This window comes from Falco cherrug, chromosome 3, assembly GCF_023634085.1.
Source record: "Falco cherrug isolate bFalChe1 chromosome 3, bFalChe1.pri, whole genome shotgun sequence".
In the NCBI taxonomy this organism is placed as follows: Eukaryota; Metazoa; Chordata; class Aves; order Falconiformes; family Falconidae; genus Falco; species Falco cherrug.
In genome coordinates, this window is record NC_073699.1 from 14112244 (window position 1) to 14137980 (window position 25737).

Consider the following 25737-nt stretch of genomic DNA (forward strand, 5'->3'; position numbering starts at 1 on the left):
GGAGAGGCTGTTGAATGGATGTTTGTGCAAGGGCGTTAAGAGGCACCACATAGTCACCTGTCACCTGGACCTTGTCACAGCTAGGAGCTGGTAATCTCTGAGACATTGCTTTACTTTGCTTTAAACGTTTTCCAGGAAGGAAGGGGTGCCTGAGTCTCAGCTCATTGATGGCCAATTCACAACTCCGTGTCTTTGCCCAAATCCTCCCTGCCCTTGTTGGTTCAAGCCACCCCAGGCTGGTAGGGGTTGATGTCAGGGTGGGAGTTCCATCCCAGCTTCACTGTAGAGGATGTAGCGTTGAGTGGAATGAGGCAGGATAGGAAAAATCAGATGACGGTTGACCTTTCTGAGAGGGCCGGTGAATCCGGACAGCCTGGCTTTGGCTTTGTTCATCAGTGAAGGCTTTGTCCCTCAGCTGTGATGCTCCTTGTTTCAGCTCATAGATAGTCTTCAGCACAGAGAGACTCTGGACCATTTTTCTGACCTTCAGCTAGAGGGTTTTATGACTCTCATGGTCTTCTATGCCATAGGGGATATTGTAATTTTACAGATGAATAAACTGTGGCAAACTAATGCAGAACCTCTTCTGAGCAAAGCTCAGACAGTAAAGCTTTCTCCAAATGAACTTTAATGTGCCCATTACTCTTCAGCAATTAGTAGGTACCAGTACAGGATGAAATCCATTGCAGTAGGTGTTGACAAACCTGTGGTGAGACTCCTTGTCCCCAGAGCTTTCCTGTTTTCTAGAAGGATGAAGGAGGTTGAACACGAGTTGGAGCTGGATGCCTGAAATCCTCCTACTTGTTTGTTGGTTTTTCCCCCCTGAAAGTGTTGGTGTACATCAGGCAGATGTTCAGTGCAGTGAACTTTCCAAGTCACGAGTGCATGAACTTGCTGCCATTCTCCAGAACAAGGTCAGTCTGTAACATCATTACGTGGGCACCGGCGATGAGCTGGGAGCCTTGGCTCAGCCTTTGTCTGCCCGGGTCCCTGCGGAGAGGGTGCAGCCCTGAAGCCGAATGCCATCGCTATGTGGGAACAAACAGCCCTTTTTTCAAAGGGAGAGAAGCCTTTTCACACAACTGGCCAAAGGCTCAAGCATCCGGTGTGTGGGACAAGGGGGAGAGGTAGAGATAGCATGCTGCAAGCCTCGGCCACGGCCTTCGGTGGCAGCTGAGATGGAGCAAAACTAAATCTTGATGCAGTAAGTGAGCAGGCTTAGCTCTGCTTTTGATAAAAGCAGAAGACCTTCGGGAAGTCCTACATCATTCTGGTAGGAACAGGCTTCACTTTGCACAAATTCACTGCTACTCTTTTGTTGGGATTTCTTTGGATGAGATGAGCATTGTAGGTCCCTTCCAACTGAAACTACCCTATCCTATCCTACCCTTTTTTTCCCCCTTGCTTCCCTTCAGTGGTTTAGGAAGGACTAAAAAGGGACAGCCTCCAGGTCTATCTTTTTCTTACCTTGGGGCAGACTACTGTGCTTGTGCACTTTTCATGGGAGCTCCATAAAGGTAGAATCTGTATTTATTGCACTTGAAGGTGTCTGGACATTTCAGCTAGTTGGGATATGGAAGCCCATGATGAGAGGAGCGGCATGAGGCTCCATATGCATTTCCCGGCATGATTTTAAATTCAGGATCTGTGATCTCATTCTGAAAAGGCAGGCTCTTTCCTCTACATTTGCATCATGTTGGCTAGTAAATATTCATCCTGCCTTTGCTGCTGGTTGCAGTAGCCCATTTCATTTAGGACCCTTCTCCTTGTCTACAAACCTCTGTTTGGTAAATGTCAAAGCACCATGTAAAGTTTGTTTGATTAGGCTTTTGGCAAATTGATAGAGGGATTTTGGATTACAGGAAAATTACTGATAACTGGCTTTCAAGCTGTCCCTCTGGTACTCTGTTAATGACTTTGTGGAATTCCCACATCTCCAGTGCCTCACATTTGGGTTGTCTTAAATCATTAAAAAGAGGAAAGAAAAAAAAAAAGAGCACAGGCTCTCCATGCTCCTGCCAAGTAGGTCAGGGGTTTCCCAGTTGTACGGTTTGGAAAACGGAGACATTATTCAGAGCGACTTTCTCCAAGTCGCATGGTGAGTTGAAGACAACTGAAGCACAATAGTGGTTTCAAGCATTAGTTCAAGACTGGTCTTCAAGTGATAATAAATCATTTGGCCTAATCAGAGACAGATTAAAATAAATCTTGGCAAAACCTGGCAAAGTAAATGGCACATTCCTGAATTCTGCAGTGTAGGAGAAGCTGCAGGGACACAGTCCAAGAAAAGTGAAGGGTGGGCAATTGGTGCTGCATAAAATGAGACAAACACCTCCTTGCATTTTAAGCTATTGAAAATGCCACCTGATGCTTCCCGTAGGAGGAAATAAGCCAAAAAGTTGTAATGGTTCTGCTACCACTGTGGGCTTTGATGTTTTTTGCTTGATCACAGCGGAAAAAACAGCAAGGCAGGAATATCACCATGGTCTCACCATGATATCAGACTTTAAGCTCAGAAGAGCTAAGCTGCTGCTCTTTACAGAGTTAGCTTATGGGATTGCGGTGTGTGGATAATCATAGAATCATCAAATGGTTTAGGTTGGAAGGGACCTTCAAGGGTCCAACCCCCCCCATGGATTTTCAGCTGTCAGGTTGCTCAGAGCCCTGTCCAGCCTGGCCTTGAATGTGTCCAGGGATGGGGCATCAACCACCTCCCTGAGCAACCTGGTCCGGTGCCTCACCGCCCTCAGCGTAACAAATTTCTTCCTTGCGTCTAGTCTGAATCTCCCCTCTTTTAGTTCAAAACCATTACCCCTTGCCCTGTCGCTACAGGTCCTACTAAAATGGTTGAAAAGGTTTTAATGTAGAAGGAGGAGGAGGTCGATTTGAATGACAGCAGGTTGGTGGTCATTGTTCAGTCTAATGGGGACAGAGTGGGAGTGAGGTAGGGTGGAAGGATGCCCTTCAATGGGAAGGGGAGAAAAAAGCAGTGGGTTTTAAAGAGTAGCTGGTAGGATTGACAGGCTGGTATCGACACCCTGGCATGCTTCTGACTTTAAAGAATAAAAGAGCCTCTTTGAGCAGTCCTAAAGCAATCAGTAGAAAATAACTCATTTATGAAATGGGTACTTCTAGCTGGGAGAATCATTACACTCAGAATCCCTCCTCTACTGTAATTTTAGTTTAATATTAAACTACTCAGGATAAATTGTTACTCAGGAAATTTTTTAGGCAGAAGGTGACATCGGGGAGAAGAATATGGAGCATTAAAAATGGATGATACAGTGTCATTTCTTGACTACTTGCCTGAGATATTAAATATGTAGGATTTAAAGCCCAGATTTTGTGTTGATTACACCATGGCTCTGAGGCTATCTAGGTCTTCTCCAGACTGCTGCTGCTTGGGCAAAATGGGGTTTTGCCTTGTCTGGCTAGGCAGAAGGACCTCTTCTCATGTCAGATCTCTTTCTCTCATCCTTTTATAATCGGAGCCTATTCTTCATCCCCTTTGCAAGCCATCTGCTGCAGCTGTAAGTTCAAAACTAATATACTGTGAGGTCAGCTTCCCTTTTTTTTTTTAATTTCCTTTTTTTTTTTTTTTTTTCCTGAAATAAGGCAGATTTAAGACAACAGGACCTGCCTTAGAGCAGGGGTCCTCAAACTACAGCCTGTGGACTGGATACGGCCCCCCAGGGTCCTCAATCCGGCCCCCGGTATTTACAGAACCCCCCTGCCCCCCCCCTGCCAGGGGTTGGGGGGGAAACCAAGCAGCCGCAGATGACTGCCTGCCACTTCATCCACGCACCGGCCCCCTGTGTAAAAAGTTTGAGGACCCCTGTCTTAAAGTATCAAGATCAGGGCTCTGTAAGTGTATGGGAAATAACTCATGTGGCTGCTGGGCAGTCTTCTCCTGTTTATAATTACTCTGTTCAGGTTTTTGTAGCAGGCGTGTTGTGAATGGGCTCTGAAATGGGCAGAGTGCAAACTTTCTGGGGGAAAAAAAAAAAAGCAACCCCTTGTTTCCCGTCTAAGCATCATGTATTTAGGAGCCCAACTAATTAAGCTCTTCTGAAAGAGCTGTCTGGCTCCAGCAAACAGCTTCTCTGTGGTTCTTTCTGTTGCAAAACCCTGAGGGAGGCTGGATTGGGAGGGCAGTGCCATCACCCACACTGCTTCGAAGGGGAGGGCTCTCTGCCAGGCCCTCTGGAGTTAGTCTGCCCACTCACTGCCCTCAGGGAGGCATGCAACGACTTGCTTTCACAGCCTCTCAGCAAAGCACCCCAAATTAGACCCTTCAGGTGGATGCGTCGTCAACCGAAAGGAAGAAGGTCGCCCTGAAGACTTGTCTTCTGAGCAGCCTGGAGGGATGGTGTGAGATGGCAGATGAGGGGATGACGAGACTTCTCTATGGAAGGAGGTGGGCATCAGGCTTATAGATAGAACAGCCTTATATCGCTGATGGCACTAATAGCAGATTTGACATGAATTTGTTTTGTGAATGTGACTTTCTTTTGCTTCACTGGGTTCAGTCATGCTTCTGGAAGCGAAAGCTTAGATAATAAACTGTCCCATTGAAACTCATCTTCTCGTGGTTTTGTGCTGCCCCAAAAGCTGCCTGGTGCCATGCTGCTTGTAGCAAGAGCAGGCTATAATTCATGGGCTTCCCTCATCGAAGCTCTCAACAACAGAGCTGTAAAGCCCTGGGGAGAGTGGGGATGATGGAGGGAGGGGACATCCAGAGTCTCTGCCTGGGCAGATGGAGATCTGTCAGCAGTTTTGACAGCAGAGGCTGATGGGTTTCTGGACTGAGCTTCGTTGCCGCACTTAAACTCTTGCAGAGCCTGTTTACCTGCTGTTGCTGATTATCTGGTTTCCATGGTGTTGTTTTTTTTATTGTTATTATTTTTATTAGGTTTACAGTTTGGGCTTTTGTGCTTAAAGTGAAGGAACAGAATACTTCTTCATATGCCTTGCTCATTAAATCCTTGCACTCACATGGGCAGCTCGTATACACAACAAATATTGACGGCAAAGGCGAGCTTAAGTGGTTAAGGACTGCTGAGAGCAAGCATTCCCTGGCAGGGGGACAGCCTTGCCCTTTATTGCTCTTTTCCATCCTCACTTGCTGTGACTGCATGGAAGCACTCCAGAGGGCTTCAAGAAACACTGCAGGCTCTGTTCCTGTCCCATGTCCTATGCAGACAGCGGATGCGGTCAAGGGCCACGGTCTGTGCAAGCGTGGGGCGCATGGGATGGTCCTGGAGGCATTGCACTGTGTAAGCCCATCACACGTGATCTTCTGAAAAGGGCTATACAGTTCTGGCCAGCTATTTGATTGCAGCCTGCAACATTGAGAGCTGCCCCAGGTCCTCCCTAGCACTGCTAAGTCTGCCCTATCCCGATTTATTCGAATAAGGCGAGCTTTCATCTCATATCCAAGCTCTTTCACTGTGGGGCTGAGTGTGTGTCGCTGTCTGGGACATGAAATCCTTTGCTTTGGATCAAAATGTTTTCTTCTTGGTGAACTGCGCTGCTGCAGGACTAGAGGAATGAGCTTTTTGTGCTCTAATTTCAGAGTCGATGTTTTTTTTGTACTCTAATCAAGAGGTTTGATGCAGTAATTAAAAACATGGACTTAATCGGTATTCTGCGGCATGTAAATTCAAAGGAGAAATACAAGTCAAACTTTTGAGACCAAAGCACTTTTGCACTCACTGAGTCTATTGTAATTAGGGGTGCGGTGCTTAAGGAATATCAATTAGCCCCATGGGTGAGGCTGGGGAGCAGAAAAATGCTGCCTCCGCCCCTATTCCCCAGTGGGAGTTTAGGAACTGCCTGCTGAGCTAAGCATGGGAGACAGCAAGCGACAAGGACCAAAGTTTGTTGGGGGAGGAAGTGTATCCCCCAACCTCCTCCTTTAAAAACAAACAAACAAGCAAAAATAAACCTAACCACTTTCAAGAGTAGGTTGCAACTTTATTAGCTGGTTTTGCCAAATGAGTTTAAATCACCTCTGTCGTTCCCCTGGGGATAGCAGTTGCTGCTTTAATTGCAGTAGCAAATTTCAGAAGACTTGTAGCAGTTGTTGAAAAAGGGGGTTGGTTGATCTGACTGCATGCAGCAGTTGGCCTCTACATACAGACAAGTGTCCTAACAGAGCATTTGCTTCTCTGGTAGATTGCTGCCTTAAATGAGATGTGGTGCCTCAGAAGACACTTATTCTAGCCATATCCCCAAGAATGTGCTGAAGGCATCTCCCTATCCTTAGAATATCTAAATTATAGCTAAATTACCCTGTTAGTCCCTGGGAATCCTGTAAGACTCCTCTGGATGAATAATGATGCAGGAACTGATCAGTTAACGAGTAGTTGCTAGGGTGCAGGTGATGGAGAGCTGCTCAGGTATTCAGTGAACAAGCCCAACTGGCAGCAGGTTTGTTTTCAGTTGGGTGACTACAACAGTTCCAACAGAAAAATGGGTTTAAAGCTTTAAAAGAGAAGGCTGCAACAGTTAAAAACAGTCAACGTAGAAGGAAAATAGCTATAGTAATTATGGTGGTAAATGCAGTGATCAGGAAGAAGGGAAAAATGATAGGGCAGAATTATCAATTAGATGCTGACTCAGGAGACAAAATGACAGAGGGAGAAATGAGTGCTGAGAAGTTAGCTTTGTGGTTAGCCAGTGTGTACAAAACTTGCTCTTAACCACGCTACGGGCCTATTATTCGATGCAAGGGATATACTTGTCGGTAATACAGAAAATGCAGAGGAGCTCAGCTGCCTTCTAATGTAATTTAACCTAGTACTGTTTGGAAAATGGAGACAGAGGGCAAAGTTTAGCTGCATTTTTAAGAAATTGGATCATTTATGGCAAATAGAATCATAGAATATCCCAGGTTAGAAGGGATCTTAAAAGATCATCTGGTCCAACCTTCAGACCAAGCTTCAGTGAGCTCTTCAGACCATCATTTTTCAGTGAGTCTTGGAAACTGAACAAAACCAGACAGTCTAAATAAAAGCTAATATTGTGCCAACCTATTAAAAGGGTAAACAGCAAGATCCAGGTAACTGTCCTGGCAACCTGGTGTTTGGGGAAAAACAATGCGTTGGCTGGTAGAAAACTATTAATAAAGATTTAGTGGCACTGTGAGGTCATATAGCATGAATGTATGTGTCATGTTGACCTCCGATTCTGGCAGAGACAGGAAAGTTGATCTGCTATTGTTTTAATTCTGGGAGGATCGAAGGCAACTGGTAAATAATGAAGGGAACAAACTGGACCTAGATTATGCGGTAAAGTGCTGCTGGTGGTGGCAGGACCTGGGGACCTAGAGAAGTGATTTCTCTTCTGTGGGCTAGTTGTTCATGACTTTCTGTGCCTTGTTGGAGTTTGCTGCTTGCTGGCATCCAGATACCTGAAAACAGTTGCCAGATGTCTGTGGTGCTCTGCTGGTCTGGTGGACAACCAGGTCCAAATACTGAGACTACAACAGAAACTAGGCTGAAATTTTTGGATTAAGGTTAGATGGTTTTTTTCAAGCTTTCCACTAGCATGTTCTAAAAGGGAAGAAGTACTTCCATAAGAAAAGCCCTTTAAGCAGTAGTATTTCTATTTTGAAGTTAAAACTAGTTCAGGGAGGTCTGAAGGCCTAAGTCATCTTAAGTCTTAACAAGAAGGTTAGACTGAGAGATAAGTTTTAACTTTTCAGTTGTGGCATGTGAGATCACTTTTTTTAAAAATACTCATTTCACTGGCAGCTGCTAGCTGTTTTCCTCTGAGATCTGGTTAACCCAATTTCTCCTCCTGCAGTGTCTGCAGTAACAAGATAGACTTCAGTCTGGTACCAGGCATGTCGCTGCGACATGTGGTGCTGTGGCTTTGTTATAAGGACCCGTGAGGAATGATGGAAGGGGACTAAGGTGCATGAGATACACCTGCTGCTGCTGCTGTGTCCCTCCTCTGCTTGCTGGCTCCCTAAATTTGGCTGCAACATCTCCTGCTTGACAGCATCTGGGGTGCACAGCTTGAGCCTGGACCTCTGCCGTGCTTGGTGCTGTACATAGCTTTAGCCTATTTAGACAAGGCAGAGGAGGTCCTGTGAGGTCTGATGTGCCTTAAAGGATCTGGGAAAGCTGGGGGAAGCCCAGCAATGGGCTGATCTCTTTCTGTTTGAGTATACTGACTGCTGAAGTGTTGGGGGACAGACTTGGCTTTGCATAGGTGGGCCAGAGTGCCCTGAGAACCTCTAGCGCTGTAGAAAGCAGTGTCAAACACAATTAAATGCAGAAAACCTATGTGGAAATGAGAAGAGGTGCTGTACTGCCTTAAGACATGGTGTGATCCCTTAATAGGTCTGTTCTGAAGTAGTTAGTGCTGTGCTAATGGACATCATCCCACTAATGGGTAGAAGCAAAGAACGGGAACTGACTCCTCGAGGTTGCACCAAGGACTTCACCTGCAGCGCTGTGTTCAGCTCTGAGTCCCCAACATAAAAAGGACACGAACCTGTCGGAACGAGCCCAGAGGAGGCCACGAAGGTGCTCAGGGAGCTGGAGCACCTCTCCTATGGGGACAGGCTGAGAGAGTTGGGGTTGTTCAGCCTGGAGAAGAGAAGGCTCTGGGGAGACCTTAGAGCACCTCCCAGCACCTGAAGGAGGAGGCTATAAGAAAGCTGGAGGACTTTTTAGCAGGGCCTGTAGTGATAGGACAAGGGGGAATGGATTTAACCTGAAAGAAGATAGATTTGGGTTAGCTATAAGGAAGAAATTTGCTGTGAGGGTGGCGAGGCGCTGGCACAGGTTTCCCAGAGCAGCTGTGGGTGCCCCATCTCTGGCAGTGCTCAAGGCCAGGCTGGATGGGGCTGGGAGCAACCTGGTCAGGTGGGAGATGTCCTTGCCCATGGCAGAGGATTGGAACTAGATGATTATCAAAGGTCCCTTCCAACCCAAACTGTTCTGTGACGATTGTATGACTCTAGATATTGTCCCTGTACCTGCTTCTTCCTCATCTCTGGTTCCAGCCTTGGGATCACAGGAATAAATGATCACGTTTAGCCAAACTTCACTTATATTTCTGCTCTGCTGTCATCTTTTCTAGAAGTTACTGTTCTACATCTGTCCTCTTACACATACAGTGCTCAACCAGAACATGCAGCCTGTGGAATGTATAACCTACAAAAAACCCAAAGGACAACTTGAAAGGCTTGCTACTACTGGGAGATTTGTTTGTTCTCAAGTACCTGACAACTGCTACCATAGCTGCATCTCCATAAAAATGCTGCTCTTCAGTTAGTTTTAACTAGTGAGATGCATTTTTTTTTTCTTAAAGATGAGACTCTTTGGCTTAGCTGTTTTGAATGTGGGTAGCTGAAGGACCGTCATGGGGAAAGACTATGGCTTTGTGTTGCCTTTCCTGGCAGGAAAGCATGGCAAAAACACTTGTTGTGGACTTCAGCTCTCTCTGGCCGCTTCTAAGCATGTTGCTTTGCATCCCTGTTGCAGTCACAGAAGAAAGAGCGGTGGATAAAATGGGGTCATGAGCACAGCCAGGCTTTCTGTGGTTTCTAAGTATTTCAGACACTTGCTGCCACCTGACATAACAAAAAAGAATTCAGCAGTTTATTATAATAAACTATGTACACACCCTGAAGATGTACAGGTGTCCTAAGTGTAGGTCCATGGGCATTTTTAATTAATTTGAGATGTATTTCATGCCTGGGCTTGACGCAGAGGTGAATGGACTTTCTTTGGCCATGTAGCTGACAGATGTCAGGGCATGAGCCTGGTCAGGTCTTCAGTGCGCTTCCTGCCTTTTTCTGAAATGGCTAAATCACAAAAAGCTGAGGGATATGGAGTAAAAAAGGAAGTGATTTGCATGTGGTTGGATGAAGCTGCAGAAGGTTAGGGATTAAACAGCACTGAGAGAACTGGAAGTTTACCAGGGTATGAGACCTCCCATGATCCAAAGGCTCTAGAAATTTTTCTGGGAGCACTGGTTACCATAATGCTTGCTAACATGCTATGGCACTCAGCACTCAGAGGCTCCTTCCCAGAGACAGATCATGCATTCTGTCTGGACCGGGTGGCCCAGAGAAGCTGTAGATGTCCTGCCCCTGGAAGTGTTCAAGGTCAGACTGGATGGTGCTTGGAGCAAACTGGTCTAGTGAAAGATGCCCCTGCCCATGGCAGGTGGATTGGAACTAAATGATCTTTGAAGGTCCCTTCCAACTCAAACCCTTCTATGATTCTACAGTTCCTTACCCTCAGTCCTTCCTTCTTGAACATCATCTTCACCTGTAGCTGTTGCTGCGCTCTCTCGAAACTGAGCCGTGACTTGTTTTCCCTTACAAAGACTGCCTGTGTGTTGTGGGCTCGGAATTATTGGACAGCCTGAACCTCTGCTCGAAGCAGTGTCAGTGTTGAATTCATCTGGGCTGCATAGGGCTTTGTGCAGTTGGGTCTTGAAAACCTCCAAGCACAGATTCAGCAGCCTTGTGGGGCCCCTTTTGCAATGTTTGACCATTATCAAGAAAAATGTTTCCTTGTGAAATATGGAAGTATTTTTCCATTCTCATTCTGCCAGGGAGAAGTGGCTCTTCATGTAAGTGGGAAAGACTTGGTTTGTATCAGTTTGCATTCAACAGATTATTTTTTTTTCAGCATTTGAATAAACTACTTCATTCTCAGTCTTCTGTGTTTTTGTTCAGTGGCAATCAGGATGGTTAAATATAGTTATTTTTGTAATACAGTTAAACACCTCCAGATACCATTACCACTTTCCTTGCATGTATTCATGTCACCTGTTTTTCCTCCCCACATTGGAATTCTTCAGGAAAAATGTATAACATCTGTTTTGCACTTGTGTTAGTCCAGCTTCGCTCAGCCTCCTGATAGATAGTGGGCAGCTTACTCTTTTCTGCACTCATGCAATTCCATTCATGCTTTTGGGTGCTGGGAGATTTGGGAGCTCATTCTGTATAACTTATGAGTTTTGATGATATGCTGCTAGTCCTTTTAACTTCTGTATGAATAAATGTCACTACGTGTACGTAACAACTCTGCCAGCTAATCCCATCTTTTCTTCAGGATAGACACAGGGATGGGATTTTTGACCAAAAAAATGATCAGAGGGCTGGAACACTTCTGTGAAGAAAGGAGGGGTTGAGGTGGTTCAGCCTAGAACAGAGAAGGCTCCAGGGAGACCTTCTTGTAGCCTTTCAGTACTTAGAAGAAAGTTGGGGACAGACTATTTAGTTGGGCCTGTAGGAGTAGGACAGGGGCTAATGGTTTTAAACTGAAACAGGGGCAATTCAGACTAGATACAAGGAAGACATACACTGTGGGTGGTGAGGCACTGGCACAGGTTGCCCAGAGAGGTGGTCAATGTCCCAACCCTGGAAACATTCAAGGCCAGGCTGGATGGGGCTCTGAGCAACCTGGTCTGGTGGGAGATGTCCCTGCCCGTGGTGGGTGGGTGGACTAGATGATCTTCAAATGTCCCTTCTAACCCAAACCATTCTGTGATTCTGTGAACTTGACCACCTGGCTGCTGATTTGTGCCTGCTGTTGTAGAGCTAGGACAAATGCATGATAAAATGATGGTGCTAGCTGAAAAATTTGGCAAAGAAACCCTGGTGTGTGGGGAAAGTGGAGCAGGGAAGTGTGTCTTCCTGGCAAGACCTTTGTCAGGGCTAAGCTGCCTTCCCATGGGCTGTCTGAAAAAGATGCTGCAGGGAGGGGTGCAACAGGGATATGGGACTTACTTCCAAGTGAGGAGTCCGAGGGAAAACTCTGTAACCTTGAGTGCTAAAGTTTAACATTGCTTTGCAAGAAAGGTCCTTCTGAAATGTAGCTGTATGCCAATTTACATATTGCACCATATGATTCTTAAAGAGTTAAATGTGAACTGGAAGACTGTGGCTTTGACGTGATGGCAAAGAGCATGCATAAATTGTGGGGGAAGCCTTACAAGTCAGTACAAGATGCTGAGAACAGGCAGTAGGACATGGTGTTTCAGCTCTTTGGACTGCCTGCCTGCTGGGCATGGACTGAGTTCAAGCCAGGAGCTGTGCCTGCCTGTGAATAGCTCCGGAGGCTGAAAACATCCAGGGCTTCAGCAGCTCTGGCTCTTGTCACAGTGACCAGGAGCGGGTGTTCAGCCAGATCTTGTCATGCTGATCATCTTCTGGGCTGCTTCCTCACTTAACGTCCTCAATTCTCTGCTTTATGGCCAAGAAAATAGACTTGCAATGATGTGAGATCTGTTTAAGAGTTTAATGCCCTCTTTGGTCCAGCTTCCAGGTGATGAAACCAGGGTCTCCTGCATGGCATAGTCTCTGCTGCTAGGACCTAGGCTTATCCTGATAAGATGTGGAAATTTCATGAAGCTGTAAAGACTTAAGCTAGATTTTCTGGCTTGTTTTCTGTTGCTCTCCACCTGGGCAACAGCAAAGGAAAAGTGAATTGATGTTCTTTATCTTACTGCAGACCGCCACATGTGTCTCTTTGGATGTAACTTAGGTAAAACCGTGAAGTGACCCCAACGAGGTGCTGAGTAGCATTTGGGGAATGACCTGGGAAAAGCCAGAATACCAGCGATGGAGTGTTGAGAGATGCTCTGGCAGCCGCCCAAGTCATCTGTCTGGGGGAGCTGGCTAACCTCCACACCATGTGCTTCAAGATCCTTCACTGGCAAATGAAAACTCAGTGCTGGAGCGTGTTCCAGATCAATCTGTTCCCGCTGGAAGCCGAGCGCAGACACTCCATATATTACTGTGGACTGGCCAGTATGTGCTGTATAAACAAAGGCAGGAACTGTTGTTGTGTGGCACTTCATCAATGCTTATTTAGCTCCTAGTCCTGAGCAAATGAAACTTGGCATGGGCTTACTTTTCTTGTTTTGTCTTTCCAAAGAACGAAACCAGTTGTTAGTTACCAGGGAATGTTTGGAACAGTTTTCAGGAGATTAGAACAGCGCCTCACCAACCTACAGATGCTGCAGAAGAAGCATTCCTCCATGTTTCCACCCCAAACAGTTATGCTCTGTATTCAGATACCCAGAGAAGTGGGTTAAATATCAGGCATTTGAGCATAATTCAGCTCAATATTACTATCGAAGCAATTTATCTGGCTAATTTTGGTAAAATATGTTTTTAAGTGGATTAAGGTAATTAAATGATGTTATCATTAATAGCTTACGTGATAACATGTCCTGCCACGGGGCCCTTCTTATCTGTGACCTCACTGTAACAAATCGGGGCCCACCAAAGATGATGATTAGTGTTGCAGAGGCAGCACAACATAATTTTTTAGTCCTTTAGTGCTACAGTAGGCTCAAACCTCCAGGTTTTATATTTCAGAAGCATTTGCCTTTAATGCTGTAGCACAGAGTCAAGACTCTGTAGCAGGGCGTTTGGTCTTTTTCACATTTAGGGTCAACACAATTCACCAAGTGCTGCTGATCCCCTCTTGGAAGAAAACAGAGATACCATCCGTCTTACAGAAGGAAAACCAAGAGCAGTTGTTGCGCAGTGAGGACAGCACAGCAGGAGCATGAGTTTCCACAGGAGATGCGATAGCAGGGGAGGATATGCTGCCACTCCGTACATGGGTAGCCGCAGTGCTAATTTTCGGGGCTACAATGATGTAGGCATCGGTTTTGCTTGGTAGCATATGAGGACTGCTTTTCACTGAGGGTGCCCAGCAGCAGGCAGAGCTGGCAGTGTACTAAAAGCCTTGAATAGCTCAAGCTGAATGGAAAAGCTGGGAGGTTTGAGGCCTCTGTATTTTTTTGCCTTTTGTTTTAGTACCAAATTAGCAAACGGCACTCTTTTATTTCTGTGCACGGCTGTAGGTCTTCTAGAATTTGGGGGAGGAGGAGGAACAAAAGCAAGCTGCTAGCAATATATCATTTTGAAACCAGTATGTGGCTGTTGACAAATAGGCATGTAGTTATGGTAATGCACAGCCCACCTTCAGACCCTAGAGATCAGGATTTAATGGCAGGTTTCTGTACTTTTCCCTGATCAGAAAAAATGCAGCAAGTTCTCTGAAGAGTTTTGATCCTTAGAGCTGTCAAACACTAAATGTTTTATGTGCCCTGTCAATTCAGGCAATGCTTTGGAATAGGATGAACACAAAATCTCCATAAATGGCATAAACAGCTGGGATTAAGGGCACAGCTCTTACGAAACACCTACTTCTGTGCTCACCCAAGGTGGCTGCAGCCACCTTCTTGGGCCTTGAGACTTCATGGAACTGAAACACATTAACCTCTCCTCCTGCCTGGCTCCAGATTTGGAGAGCATCTCTTTGAGAGGAAGGTTTTGTTGTTTCCTCTGTATGGCTGGAGACTTTCTGTTTGACAAGAGCAAGAAATTGTGGCATCCCAGCCCCTCTGTGGAACAAGGAGAGAGGGATACATGGAAGAGTCGTCTTACTTGCCACTGTATGAGCTGTTTCTCTCCTTCCTGGATACAGGCTGGGTGATGAGTGGATGGAGAGCAGCCCTGTGGAGAAGAAATCGGGGGGACTGGTGGATGAAGAACTGGGCACGAGCTGCAATTGCAATGTGCGCTCACAGCCCAGAAACCCAACCGGCTCCTGGGCTGCACCCCGAGCAGCGTGGCCGGCAGGGCGAGGGAGGGGATTCTGCCCCTCTGCTCCGCTCTGGGGAGACCCCCCGCAGCACTGCGCCCAGCTCGGGGGTCCCCAGCACAAGCCAGGCAGGGACCTGCTGGAGCGGGGCCAGGGGAGGGACACGGAGCTGGTCCGAGGGCTGGAAGCCCTCTGCTGCGGAGAAAGGCTGGGAGAGCTGGGGGGGCTCAGCCCGGAGCAGAGGAGGCTGCGGGGAGACCTGGCTGCGGCCACTCGGTGCCTACAGGGGCTGTAGGAAGGTGGGGATGGGCTTTTTAGCAGGGCCTGGGGCGACAGGACCTGGGGGGCGGCTTTGAACTGAAAGGGGGAGATTTAGATGAGATATTTGGAAGAAACTCTTCACTGTAGGAGCAGTGAGGCCCTGGCACAGGTTTCTCAGAGCAGCTGTGGGTGCCCCATCCCTGGCAGTATTCAAGGCCGGGTTGGATGGGGCTTTGATGACCTGATCTACTTGAAGATTTCCCTGCCCATGGCAGGTGGGGTTGGAACTGGATGATCTTTAAGGTCCCTTCCAACCCAAACATTCTATAGTTCCTTGTGATAACCAAGGTGGGCTCATCCCACTTCATGCAGTCCTTGGCAATTGTGTCCATAGCAAGTCTTTTCAATTCTTCTCTAGTTGGCCAGCCAGGTAACACCTTCAGCACTTGAGAAGCGGGGGTGGAAAGCCAAATTTCTCTGGGCTGTTAACAGCAGAGGATAGCTCTAATCCTCAAAATGGGATTATTGCCCACAAAATGCTCAGTGAAATGCAAAGGAAGGCTAAGGCATGAAACCAAGAGTGTGAAGCACACCGGAGCTGTTTGCGTGTTTGGTCGGGCTTCCTGTGCTGCACCACGTGTTGTACAATCTGGATGCTTTCCAATGCACCATGAAGTGATGTCGCTGCTGGTGTTTTCTTCCTTTTCTCTCTGCTGGAGTGGGCTGGGGCGATGTAACTACATATGGATGTCTTTGCATAGCAGAGGTCTATGCAGCATCAGACCAGGCTCTGGAAAGTGCTGTTGTGCAGGAACGAAGCTTTACCCCTGCACCAGACAGCCCAGTGTAGCTGAACAGATGGTGCTGCAGCCTGATCATTCCAGGAATGTCATCCCAGCCGTTGAGTAATTGGTGTGGGGGAGAGCCTCTTCCTTGCCGAGGACCAGATGGGTCCGCTGTGTCGTCTTAGAGGGCATTGCATTACTGTGAGCATTTAACCAGAGCTGAGCTTCTTCAGCCTGGAGAGGAGGCTGAGGGTGGATGCAACTGTTATCTTCACCTACCTAATGGGGTGATAGTGAAGACGGAACAAGGGTCTTCCATGGATGGCATGCTGGGGAAGAATGAGACTTGGTGTTCAGTGGCAGCACAGGGGGCTCTCAGTTAGGTCATTTGCAAGGTCTTCACCTGATATAACCTAGACAGGCTGTGAGATGTCCATCCTTGGAGATTTCAGAATCTGGCTGAAAAAAGACCCTGAGTAGGATAACTTCAAAGTTACCTGTGCTTGGGGGAGGAAGGGAAGGTGCTCAGGTGAGTTCCAGAGGTCTGCTCCGGCCTAAAATATTATAAAAAGAGGGGGAAACATGGTGTTTGGTTGTAATTCCTGTGCTGTAAGCTTTCCATCTCCCATCTAGAATAAGGATTGAGACCTTTAGAAAGGGCTGGTGTGTTCTTACTCTTCTGGGGGTTTTATTTGGGTTTTGGGGGTTTTTTTTGGAAGATGCACACTGTTTTCCCTAGTTGCAGAAAACTTGGTGCATTCTCATCTTAGATTTCTTCCTCCTTTTCTCCACAGCCTTGCTCCAGCTGGGACACAGAGGTTTCCTTTTCTTTTGTATATGTGGACCTCTGGGAAGCTACCGTAATATAAGTGTCCGAAATTTATAGCAGGGAGCAGCCCTCCTCATCCTAGCTGACCATCCAGGCCAAGTTTTGAGGACTATCCTATAGTTGTCACATTTGCCTGCCGAAGGGTGTGTGCCTCAGGAATCTGCTGCTTTTGCCAGAGGAGTCTCTGGAAACAGCAAATGCTCTGACACCTGCCAAGTCACTCTCTTGTGGTGGGTTATTTGGTTTGGGATGGGGTTTTGCTCTTTGGGCAGGTTTCCTTTTACAAAATTTGTTCCAAGGACTGGCGAAACGTGAAAGCGTTCCATTTCATTGCATTCATTTAATATGATTCATGTATAAAAGTAGACCTTTTAGGTGAAATGTTGCTTATTGACATCCATGATCTGTTTCTCAGAGTTAAATATCCAAGTTTTAATAATGGACAGGAACAAACTGCAAACATTTATTTCTGGCATTCTTTTTTTTTTAAGTTTCAAGGTTATTTAGGCCTCTCTTGCAATTGTTCAATTTATCCATAAGGTCAGCTGGATTTCTTTTCCCTAAGAGAGAGAAAAGCGAATGCAGTTTTGCTCACAGGCTATGCTGCGTACACTTCGTAATAATTGACTTTGTCATCTCATCCAAGAGCACTTGTGGAAAGTCTTTGAAAACAGCTGGTCTGCTTTGCTCCTGCACTTTTTTGGGGTAGCTTACATTATATAAAAGCATAATGATTGTGCATAAGGCTGATAGAAAAGGGGAGAAGCTTGAAAAACATGGTGCAGAAAGGTACCCTTGCTTTTCAGCTTGTTGTATAACTAATAAAATAGTTTTTGCTCATGCAGGGTCTTTATGATACAGTGTGAGAAGGTGCGCATGCTGGAGGTAGGAATCCAGGAATCTTTAGTACCAACTTTCATCCAAATAGGTTAAGCATGTTCTATGTTGGATTGCTTTTCTTGTATGCTTTTATCGAATCAGAAATAACAAATTGGGTTTCCAGATTGAGCAGGAACACTAGGTTTCATTGATTCTTCCTGATGCCTTTGTTTTCCCTCCCATGTGCATCCACGGCATCTTGTTAGATTATAAAGTGGTCTGGTCCTGGACCAGGCATATTTGAATAGCCTTTAAAGCTTCGGAAGAAGCTGTCTTTAGTACCTGTATGAACCCTTTGAGCTCCACAGCTGATATTTAGGGGGGTGGTTTCTGCAGCATCCTGGGGGGAACTGACTCAACGTTCAGTGTGTGTTCATGGAGAATAGATCCGTCAGCCGCTCTGCTCAGCATGATGCTCTGGATGCTCAAACTGCTGATTTACCAGAAGAGAGTCATAGAATAATCAAATTATTGAATGGTTTAGGTTGGAAGGGACATCTGAAGGTCATCTAGTGCAAACCCCCCTGCCATGGGCAGGGACATCTTCTGCTAGACCAGGTTGCTCAGACCCTTGTCCAACCTGGCCTTGAATGTTTCCAGGGATGGGGCATCCCCTCTCCAGGCAGCCTGTGCCAGCACCTCGCCACCCTCAGTGTAACAAATTTCTTCCTTGTGTCCACCCTACATCTCCCCCTTTCAGTGCAAAGCCGCCCCCCAGGTCCAGCCCTCGGACCAGCTCCGTGTCCCTCCCCCGGCCCCGCTCCAGCAGGTCCCTGCCTGGCTTGTGCTGGGGACCCCCGAGCTGGGCGCAGTGCTGCAGGGGGTCTCCCCAGAGCGGAGCAGAGGGGCAGAATCCCCTCTCTTGACCTGCTGGCCACGCTGCTCGGGGTGCAGCCCAGGAGCCAGTTGGGTTCCTGGGCTGTGAGCACACATTGCCAGGTCATGCCCTGTTTGTCACCCCCTAGTCCCCCCGATTTCTTCTCCACAGGGCTGTTCTCCATCCCTTCATCCCCCAGTCTGGACTGTTATGGGGGGTTGCCCCAACCCAGGTGCAGGACTTTGAAACTGGCCTTCTTGAACCTCATGAGGTTCACAGAATCACAGAATGGTCAGGGTTGGAAGTGACATGAGCGTGAGCATGTTGGTTTTGCTGTGTTTCTCTCCATGCCTGTGTCTCAGCAATCATCAGAGATGCCTTTCTTCTCACTGCCTGGGCTTTTTTGACTTTCATAGCAGAGATGCTCTTGGTTTTGGGATTCCCTTCTGCTGCTGTGTTAATTCTCACTGGTGTAATGATGATATGGAGGAGAAGCTCATCTCACAGGGTATCTCCTTCAAGTGGTCACATAGCGTGTGCAACCCCCAGGAGAATTTTAAACTTAACTCCTGAAATGCAAGGCATTTGCATCTCCTTGGGAGCAGAAATGGTCCTCGGGGAGGGCAGGGAAAGGGATGCTTGGGGCTTTGCTGGGAAGGTGCAGACCCATATTTCTCCTAGATGAGGAGAATGTTTGGAAGAAGGGGGAGATGGGGGGCAACCTGCTCTTCTAACTCACTTTTAAATCATCCTGGCAGCCTGAATGACAGATCTCACACCAACTGTGCCGAGCAATTGGATTCTATACCCGGGCACAAGGCATGCTATCAAGAGTGATTTATAATATTGGAACACATGGCCAGGTTTCAGTGTGGATAGCTGGCATTTCCTCTCCGTTTTGCCTCTGCTTTTTGTCCGTGGTTGTGTTTGGAGGAACGATCAAGGCTTTTTCTTTTCTACCGCTTGCTCTGGTAGCGATATACAGTGCTTGGGGAGTAAGGAAGTGGCTTAGGCAGGTGGTGGTGAGGAGCAGAAACTCCGACTGTTGCACAGATCCAGTGCATGGTTGTGAATTTGCTCCTGCATATCTGCAAAGGATGGAGAGATTTTGTGCTGGGTCAACCTGTGTGCAGCAAGCTTCTCCCTGCTGCTGTGCTGCAGGGGGTGGTTCTTTTGCTAAATGAGATTTGCTGTCTAGGGCTACTGTCTTGGTGCTTTGAAGCAGCGAGCATTTCATGTTTTACAGCATTATCTCCTAGTCCTATAAGTATCACCGCATCACTGTCGGGAAGAGGGGGAGTGCTGCTTCCTAATGTTTTCTTCCTATCACAGCAGGACCAAGAGGTTATCTGATATTTAGGTGGGAGCAGGCTCTTGCTGGTAATCTCTGCCGTTGTTCAGAAAGGTCATCTTGTCTTACAGGCTCTAATTGCTCCAATCATCGCAAGGATTTTTAGGGTCAAACTCTGCATTTACAGGATGCAGCAACTGCAGTGGTTAAATTGAGTTGACATTCTGGGAACAAGGATTGCTTGTTTTCATCCCCAGGCTTTCTGCAGCCCCGCTTGGCATGAGTCATCCCAAGTCACCGTCCCTCCTCCTCCTCCTCAGCTCTTCATGTTGTCCCGAGCCCAGCCGCGATGGGAAATCAAATGATGTCAGGACCATGACAGGTGGCTGCTCTCTGGCCTCAAAGCGGGGCAAATCACCTGCTCATGAGCAGCTGCCGCTTCCAGCCCTGCTCCGCCACTGCTGAGGCTCATGCATGAGTTAGGAGGACAAGGTTCTTCTGCCTTGCCCTGAGCAAAAACTCCCCTAAGACCCTGCTCGGTATTTGCAAGGCAGGCACTTGACCCCAGCGGAGCTGTGCCAGTGTTGAATCTTGCTCTGGCAAGCCCACAGGGAGGATGCATATTTTTCTCTGTGTGTCAGATCTGGTGTTCGTAGTTCCCCAGTCTTTTTGCAGACGTCCCAATTTCTTAAATATTTCAGAGTTCAAAAGCACAGGGTGTGCTTTCAGACTTGCTTTCCACAACTTGCGGTTAGGTTTAGTAAATCTGTGAAAACAACCTTTTCCAGACACCCATGCAATTCTAGTTAGTGCTGAAGATAAAATTAGTTTATTGCAGATTACTCCTTGTTCTCCAGCATTATCATATAGTCTCCTTTTCCTCCCAGTGATGTTTGTCATGAGAACTCTCACGAAAGGACAAACTTGGCACTGGGGGCTAACCTGGTATACCACAGCTGGAAGTTAAATATTTAAGGGTGTGTATTTACAGGCTTGCAATCCTATGCTGTAAACTGCTTTAACTTCCCTACATTCAATCTGCAAAATGCTATTAACCCCCTGTGCTCAGATACCACTTGAATTCACAAAGAGAAAGTGTGAAGTTTTACTGCTTTGGTGGAATTGTTATGCTTTTCCCGCTGCCTTCAGACCCTGATAACTTTGGGGTTTACTCTTGCAGTGGCACTGATGTCAGTGTGTGACACCTTAGAGCACGCCAGCCAGTTCGTGGTCATAAATTTCCTGCTCATTTAAGGGCTTGCACATTGTCACCAGTGTAAGAGTGTCACTATGGTGAGACTTGCAGCCTTGCCTTTCCTATACCCAGTACATGCTATCCCCATCCACACTTGGGCTTTTTTCCATCTAGGCTTTATGTTGTTTAGTTCTGAAGCCGTAAATTAAGTCTTTTTCCTTCAGAATTGGATCAAATTGAAATTTCCACAGCGTCAAAATGAAGCTTTTCTTAATCAATGAGTTAAAAAAATAGTAGTTCAAGGAAAGGGTGCCTTGCACACATGGTGAGGAGGGTTGGGATTCAGCAGCTGCAACCCTCCATACTGGAATGCCTGCCTGCCCCTCTCCGTCGCTGAGCTGCGGCTGCCTGCCCAGCTCCCAGACAAGAGCTCTGCCACTGCCCCTAACCTGGCTTTTTTCTTTCTCCTAAATATGATCAGCCACCATCCTTAGGGATGCTGGTACTCCTGTCCCCAGAGCCCAAGGATATCAGTCATAGAATCATAGAATCGTCAAACGGTTTGGGTTGGAAAGGGCCTTTGAAGGCCATGCAGTTCAACCCCCTGCCACGAGCAGGGACACCTCCCACTAGATCAGGTTGTTCAGAGCCTCGTCCAACCTGACCTTGAATATTTTCAGGGCTGGGGCTTTGACCACCTCTCTGGGCAGCCTGTGCCAGTGCCTCACCACCCTCATTTGTAAAAAAAATGTCTTATCAGTCTTCCATCTACTTTGTGTATCTTGGAGTTTGTCCCTTTCTGTTTGTCATGAAGTGGGTTTGGGGTGGGTTTTTTTCTCTCTTTAAAAAACAGGTTTAAGCTTTAGAGTAGCAGATCTTGCATGGCTAAGAAAATACACAGAACAGGATCGCTGCACCCTGGGATCAAACCATTACAAACAAGGGACATCCCAGCTTTAGCTTTTGATCACGCAGAAAGCATCGTAGGGGAGTAAACTGCAAAACTGGGGAAGAAAAAAAGACCCAGTTCAGCTGAGCTGTAGTAAGGACCCATCTCTGCATCAGCTCTGCCTGCACGAGTCTGCCAGGGCAGTGACGCAGCTGGGCACACAGCCATGGGGAATTTGGGGGGGGGGGGGGGGGGGGGAACATAACATCCTTGCCAATATTTTTATAGATTTTGCTGGCTGGGAGCTCGGCTTTGTGGTGTTTGATATACAGCCCCTGATGTGCTTGTTTTCTTCATGGTCTTGGAATCGAAATGGGGGCTTCTTACATTTGCAGAATTTCTTTTTCCAGAAATTTTGGGGGTGGGAGGTAAGTTTCTGCCTTCAATTCTGATCACTGCTGATTTTTCTTGATCTGCTACAGGTTGTTGCTTGTTCATAGGCTTCTGACAAATGGCTTAAAGTTCAAAGCATTCCACTCAATATTTCACACTTCCAATATTGCAAAGATATTATTACTATTAATAACACATTAATCATCTTTCCTCTGAAGATTTTGATGGGAAAAGCAAAATAAGATTTATTTATTTTTTAAGAAGCATTAGAATCAGTGTTGGCAAGTCCCAGTGCTCGGGTAATCTTTAGTCTGATTTTTAGAAACTTCAGCACTGAAAATTTGGGTTTGTGAATACAACACTGACACTGAAGTTGTACTAATGTCTAGACCTGATCGGGGGAGACATATGGCTTGTTCTTGGAGTGCCAGCACAGATGAAGCCACCATCCAAAATGATCCATCTTCAAGGTGGAAACCATCTGCTGCGTTGCTTTGAGGAGATGCAGCTTCACCCAGAATCCACCTCAGTCCCACCTCAGACGGTGGGTGAGAGCTCCCCTGGAAAACCCACTCTGCCTGTCCTGAAACTGCCCTGCAAACCCTGGCACTGGGGAATCTCCAAGTCCCTAAGGTGTAAGACATGTCAGCATAAGGTGTCTTGCTAGTTGGTCTGGCTGGAAAGACGTGGTTTGAACCCTTGTTTTGGATCTGGTTTGGCTAGAAACCCATGTGGTCTTACAGATTTAAGAAAAGCAACCCCACAGATACTTGAGAATATCAAGTTCTTCTCCTGGGCTGATGGATCTTCTGGGTGTTCAGCAGGGTTCTATGATGAATGGAAATGCAGAATCCCTTAAGTAAGGGAGAAGTTTCTTAAAAGCATCCCCAAAGCAACTGTGCATTGCTTATCTCAGCATCCTGGAGAGGACACTGGCTGCACTGATGGGTGAACACCGCACCTGCTCTTTCCCTCTCTAGCTCATCCCATGTCACCCTCCAGCTCTCTCTGCCACCAGTATTTGAATGAACAATGGCAGCAAACGACTCGGGCAGCTCAGCCCAGTGCTGCTGCCTCTCCCACGCCATGCAGGCTGAGCTCTCCGGTCCTCAGCAAAGAGCCAGTTTGTGTCCTTCTGTCCTCAGCCATCCTCTTCCCTTTAAAACAGAACTTCGTAGAGGCTGATATCCTCAAGACCTTGACCTCTTCAACTTGATTGAAACAAGCTGAGAAGCTAAAAAGTTATTAATTGGTGTATGGAGAGATATAGGATCACATAAGCCTCCGGCTAAAATGCTTGAGCTACTTTGAGAAGCTTGAGGTCAACCCTGCGAATTTGCTACTTTCATGCAGATACTTGATTCATCTCTGCCTGTTTGTGTTATCTGCTTTCTGGCAGCTTTCTAGACTCTTTTGGGGGGAGTTTAAAGGAGATAATGCATAGCTAACGCTCACGCTGTGAAGTTTGGATTGGGAGCATCGTATGTGCCAGAAAGCGGTCAAACTTGTTCTGATAAGAGGGAAGGAAATTGGATCCATCCTATCCTCTTTCTGAAGCTGTCCTTTGAAGTCGTGGGTTTTTTGTGTGCAGACTGGTGTCTTATCCCTGTGTCCTCTAGGCCAGAAGGCATATAACAATGCCAAAGACATCAATGCAAAATAGGACGTTTGGCGATGGGAGCAGGTAGAAAATCTTTGCACAGCTTCAACTCTGCTCACCGCAGCATAGGTTTCTCTGGGAAGGAGAAAAAATGTCCGAGGCAGAGCAGGGTGATCCCTCCCCCCAGTACTTTGCTGCTTCTGGGGATTTCCTAACCTTGGAATATCCTATTTAATAGCTACCAATGGGTTTGTCCTCCTTGAACTCATCTAATTCTGCTTTGAACCTATTTATGGGTTTTGGCTGCATTGCTAAATACATTCCACAGCTTAATTATGTGCTATGAAAAGTAATTTCCTTTAGTTGTCTTTTAAACCTACTGCCTGATAACTCCAGAGCAACCAATAAAACACATCCTGAAAAACATGAGTAATCATTTCCTAGTCCTCTTTTCTGCGTTACTTTTTAGGTATAATGTGAAACTGGATTTTCAGCAATGTCTCTGCTGATCTGAAATAGTCTTTGGCTATGTTTTATGCTCCTTTGGGATTTCTTTGCTGCGAGGGCAGCGAGGCGCTGCTACAGGCTGCCCAGAGCAGCTGTGGGTGCCCCATCCCTGGGAGCTGAAGGCCAGGCTGGACGGGGCTGGGAGCAGCCTGGTCTGGTGGGAGGTGTCCCTGCCTGTGGCCAGGGCTGGGACTTGGGCGGTCTTTTAAGGTCCCTTCCAACCCAAAGCACTCTGTGAGCCTACGATTCTACATTCCAGACTGCCCTGGCTGTCCTTTCCTGAGTCTAGCAGATATATAAAAATATATATGTATATATATATTATTTTTCTTTAAAGGGCTGCAATGGCACAAACATGCTAGATGTGAGCACTTTTTGGTGGACTTGCCCAACGATGTGGTCTTTGTCCTGTTTATTCCTTCCCAGTAATTCCTGACACCTGGGATAGGGAAGGTGGCTTGTGACAGCGCTTTGGGATTCCTCTTGGATCCCAGCTGACACTCAGCACCGTCTTACCACTAAGGCATGGAGACCCTAAGCTCATGACCAAATACCATCTCATTATGGTTCATTTCATCTGTGACATCTTCAAGCCTTTTTTTTCTGACATCTTGGTTTGACACAGTTTATTCATTCAGGTTTATCCTCAAATACGAAAGACTTTAACGTGGGAACGCCCCTCATATTTGAATTTAGTCTTCCTGCTGTGGCGTTATTTTTGGTTGCTTTTTTCTCTCCTTGTTTATCTATCAGCTATTCCCCACACCCGCTCACATGCCATTTCCTAGTAGATTCCTTTATTGAAGCTTTAATTTTCTTTTACCGTCTCCATTTTAGTTTAGTTTCTATGGGAACAGAGACAAAGATGGAAATGGAAACTACCTACTCTCATCTTCCTACTGGGACACGTAATTTTGTATGTATAGTGCAGTAGCTGAGAGAGGCTGATGTTCAGGAGGCTGCTTGGCTTCATCCAACAGGTCTTGTGTGAGTGAGCGGTGGAGTTAGATCAGACAGTGGGTTACAACATGATGTTCTTAGTTGCTGCTTTGTCTGCACTCGGGGGCAAAAAGGCTGGGAAACCTCTGTGGGAGTGTCTGCGAGCAGAAATACTTGCCAGGCAGCCTCCTGCCCTCCTGGGGACTGTTCCTTGGTGTTAAGCCTGAGATCTCTGGTGGTGAATCTCATCCCAAATCTCAGGGATTTTGATTCCCAGTGGAAGTGGGGTATTGCAGCAGGGATGGGTTGTCTGGTTTGGGAGCCCTGACGTGGTGCTCAGTCCAGTGCTGGAGAACATCAGATGTCCCTCCTGGGTCTCAGCTCCTGAGTCCCTGGTGGAGTCAGCGCGTGGTGGGGAGGAGGCAGCACACTGAAATGATCCCTTGATCAGAGAGAGATGCACGTTCCCCTGCCCTGCGTGGGCAAGGCAGCCTCTGCACATAAAACAAATCCTGAACAAATGGCAGCGCTTAGGTTTGTTCCTTCTGCTTTCTACAAGGTTTTTCTCACAGCTCGCCCATGACTAGGGAGGGCTAATTTTGTTTGTACTCAGCCTTTGTTGCTTGAGCAGACCTTTGCAAAGAAGCAAAGGCTTATGCAAGGTCTCTGTAGTTCCCATAGTGATTGTAATATTAATATTTAAAAGCGGTGTTCCAGGTTATCCAGATACCTGTTTCTTCAGAAAAGAAAGGAGCTGG

At 46.8% G+C, this 25737-nt stretch overlaps 1 protein-coding gene across 4 annotated transcripts in view; it reads left to right on the plus strand.

Annotated features, from left to right (window-relative positions):
• The window catches only part of ARHGAP39 (Rho GTPase activating protein 39), a 148170-nt gene that overhangs the window by 45321 nt on the left and 77112 nt on the right, over nt 1-25737 (plus strand). For 3 of the 4 annotated variants that reach the window (XM_055704559.1, XM_055704562.1, XM_055704561.1), the window contains exon 1: nt 4243-4417. The exons of the other annotated variant lie outside the window; for it this stretch is intronic. In XM_055704559.1, the coding sequence (XP_055560534.1) occupies nt 4377-4417 (41 nt within the window). In that variant the 5' untranslated portion in view covers nt 4243-4376. Of the gene's footprint in view, nt 1-4242; nt 4418-25737 lie in introns of those variants that run through there. 4 annotated transcript variants of the gene reach the window in all.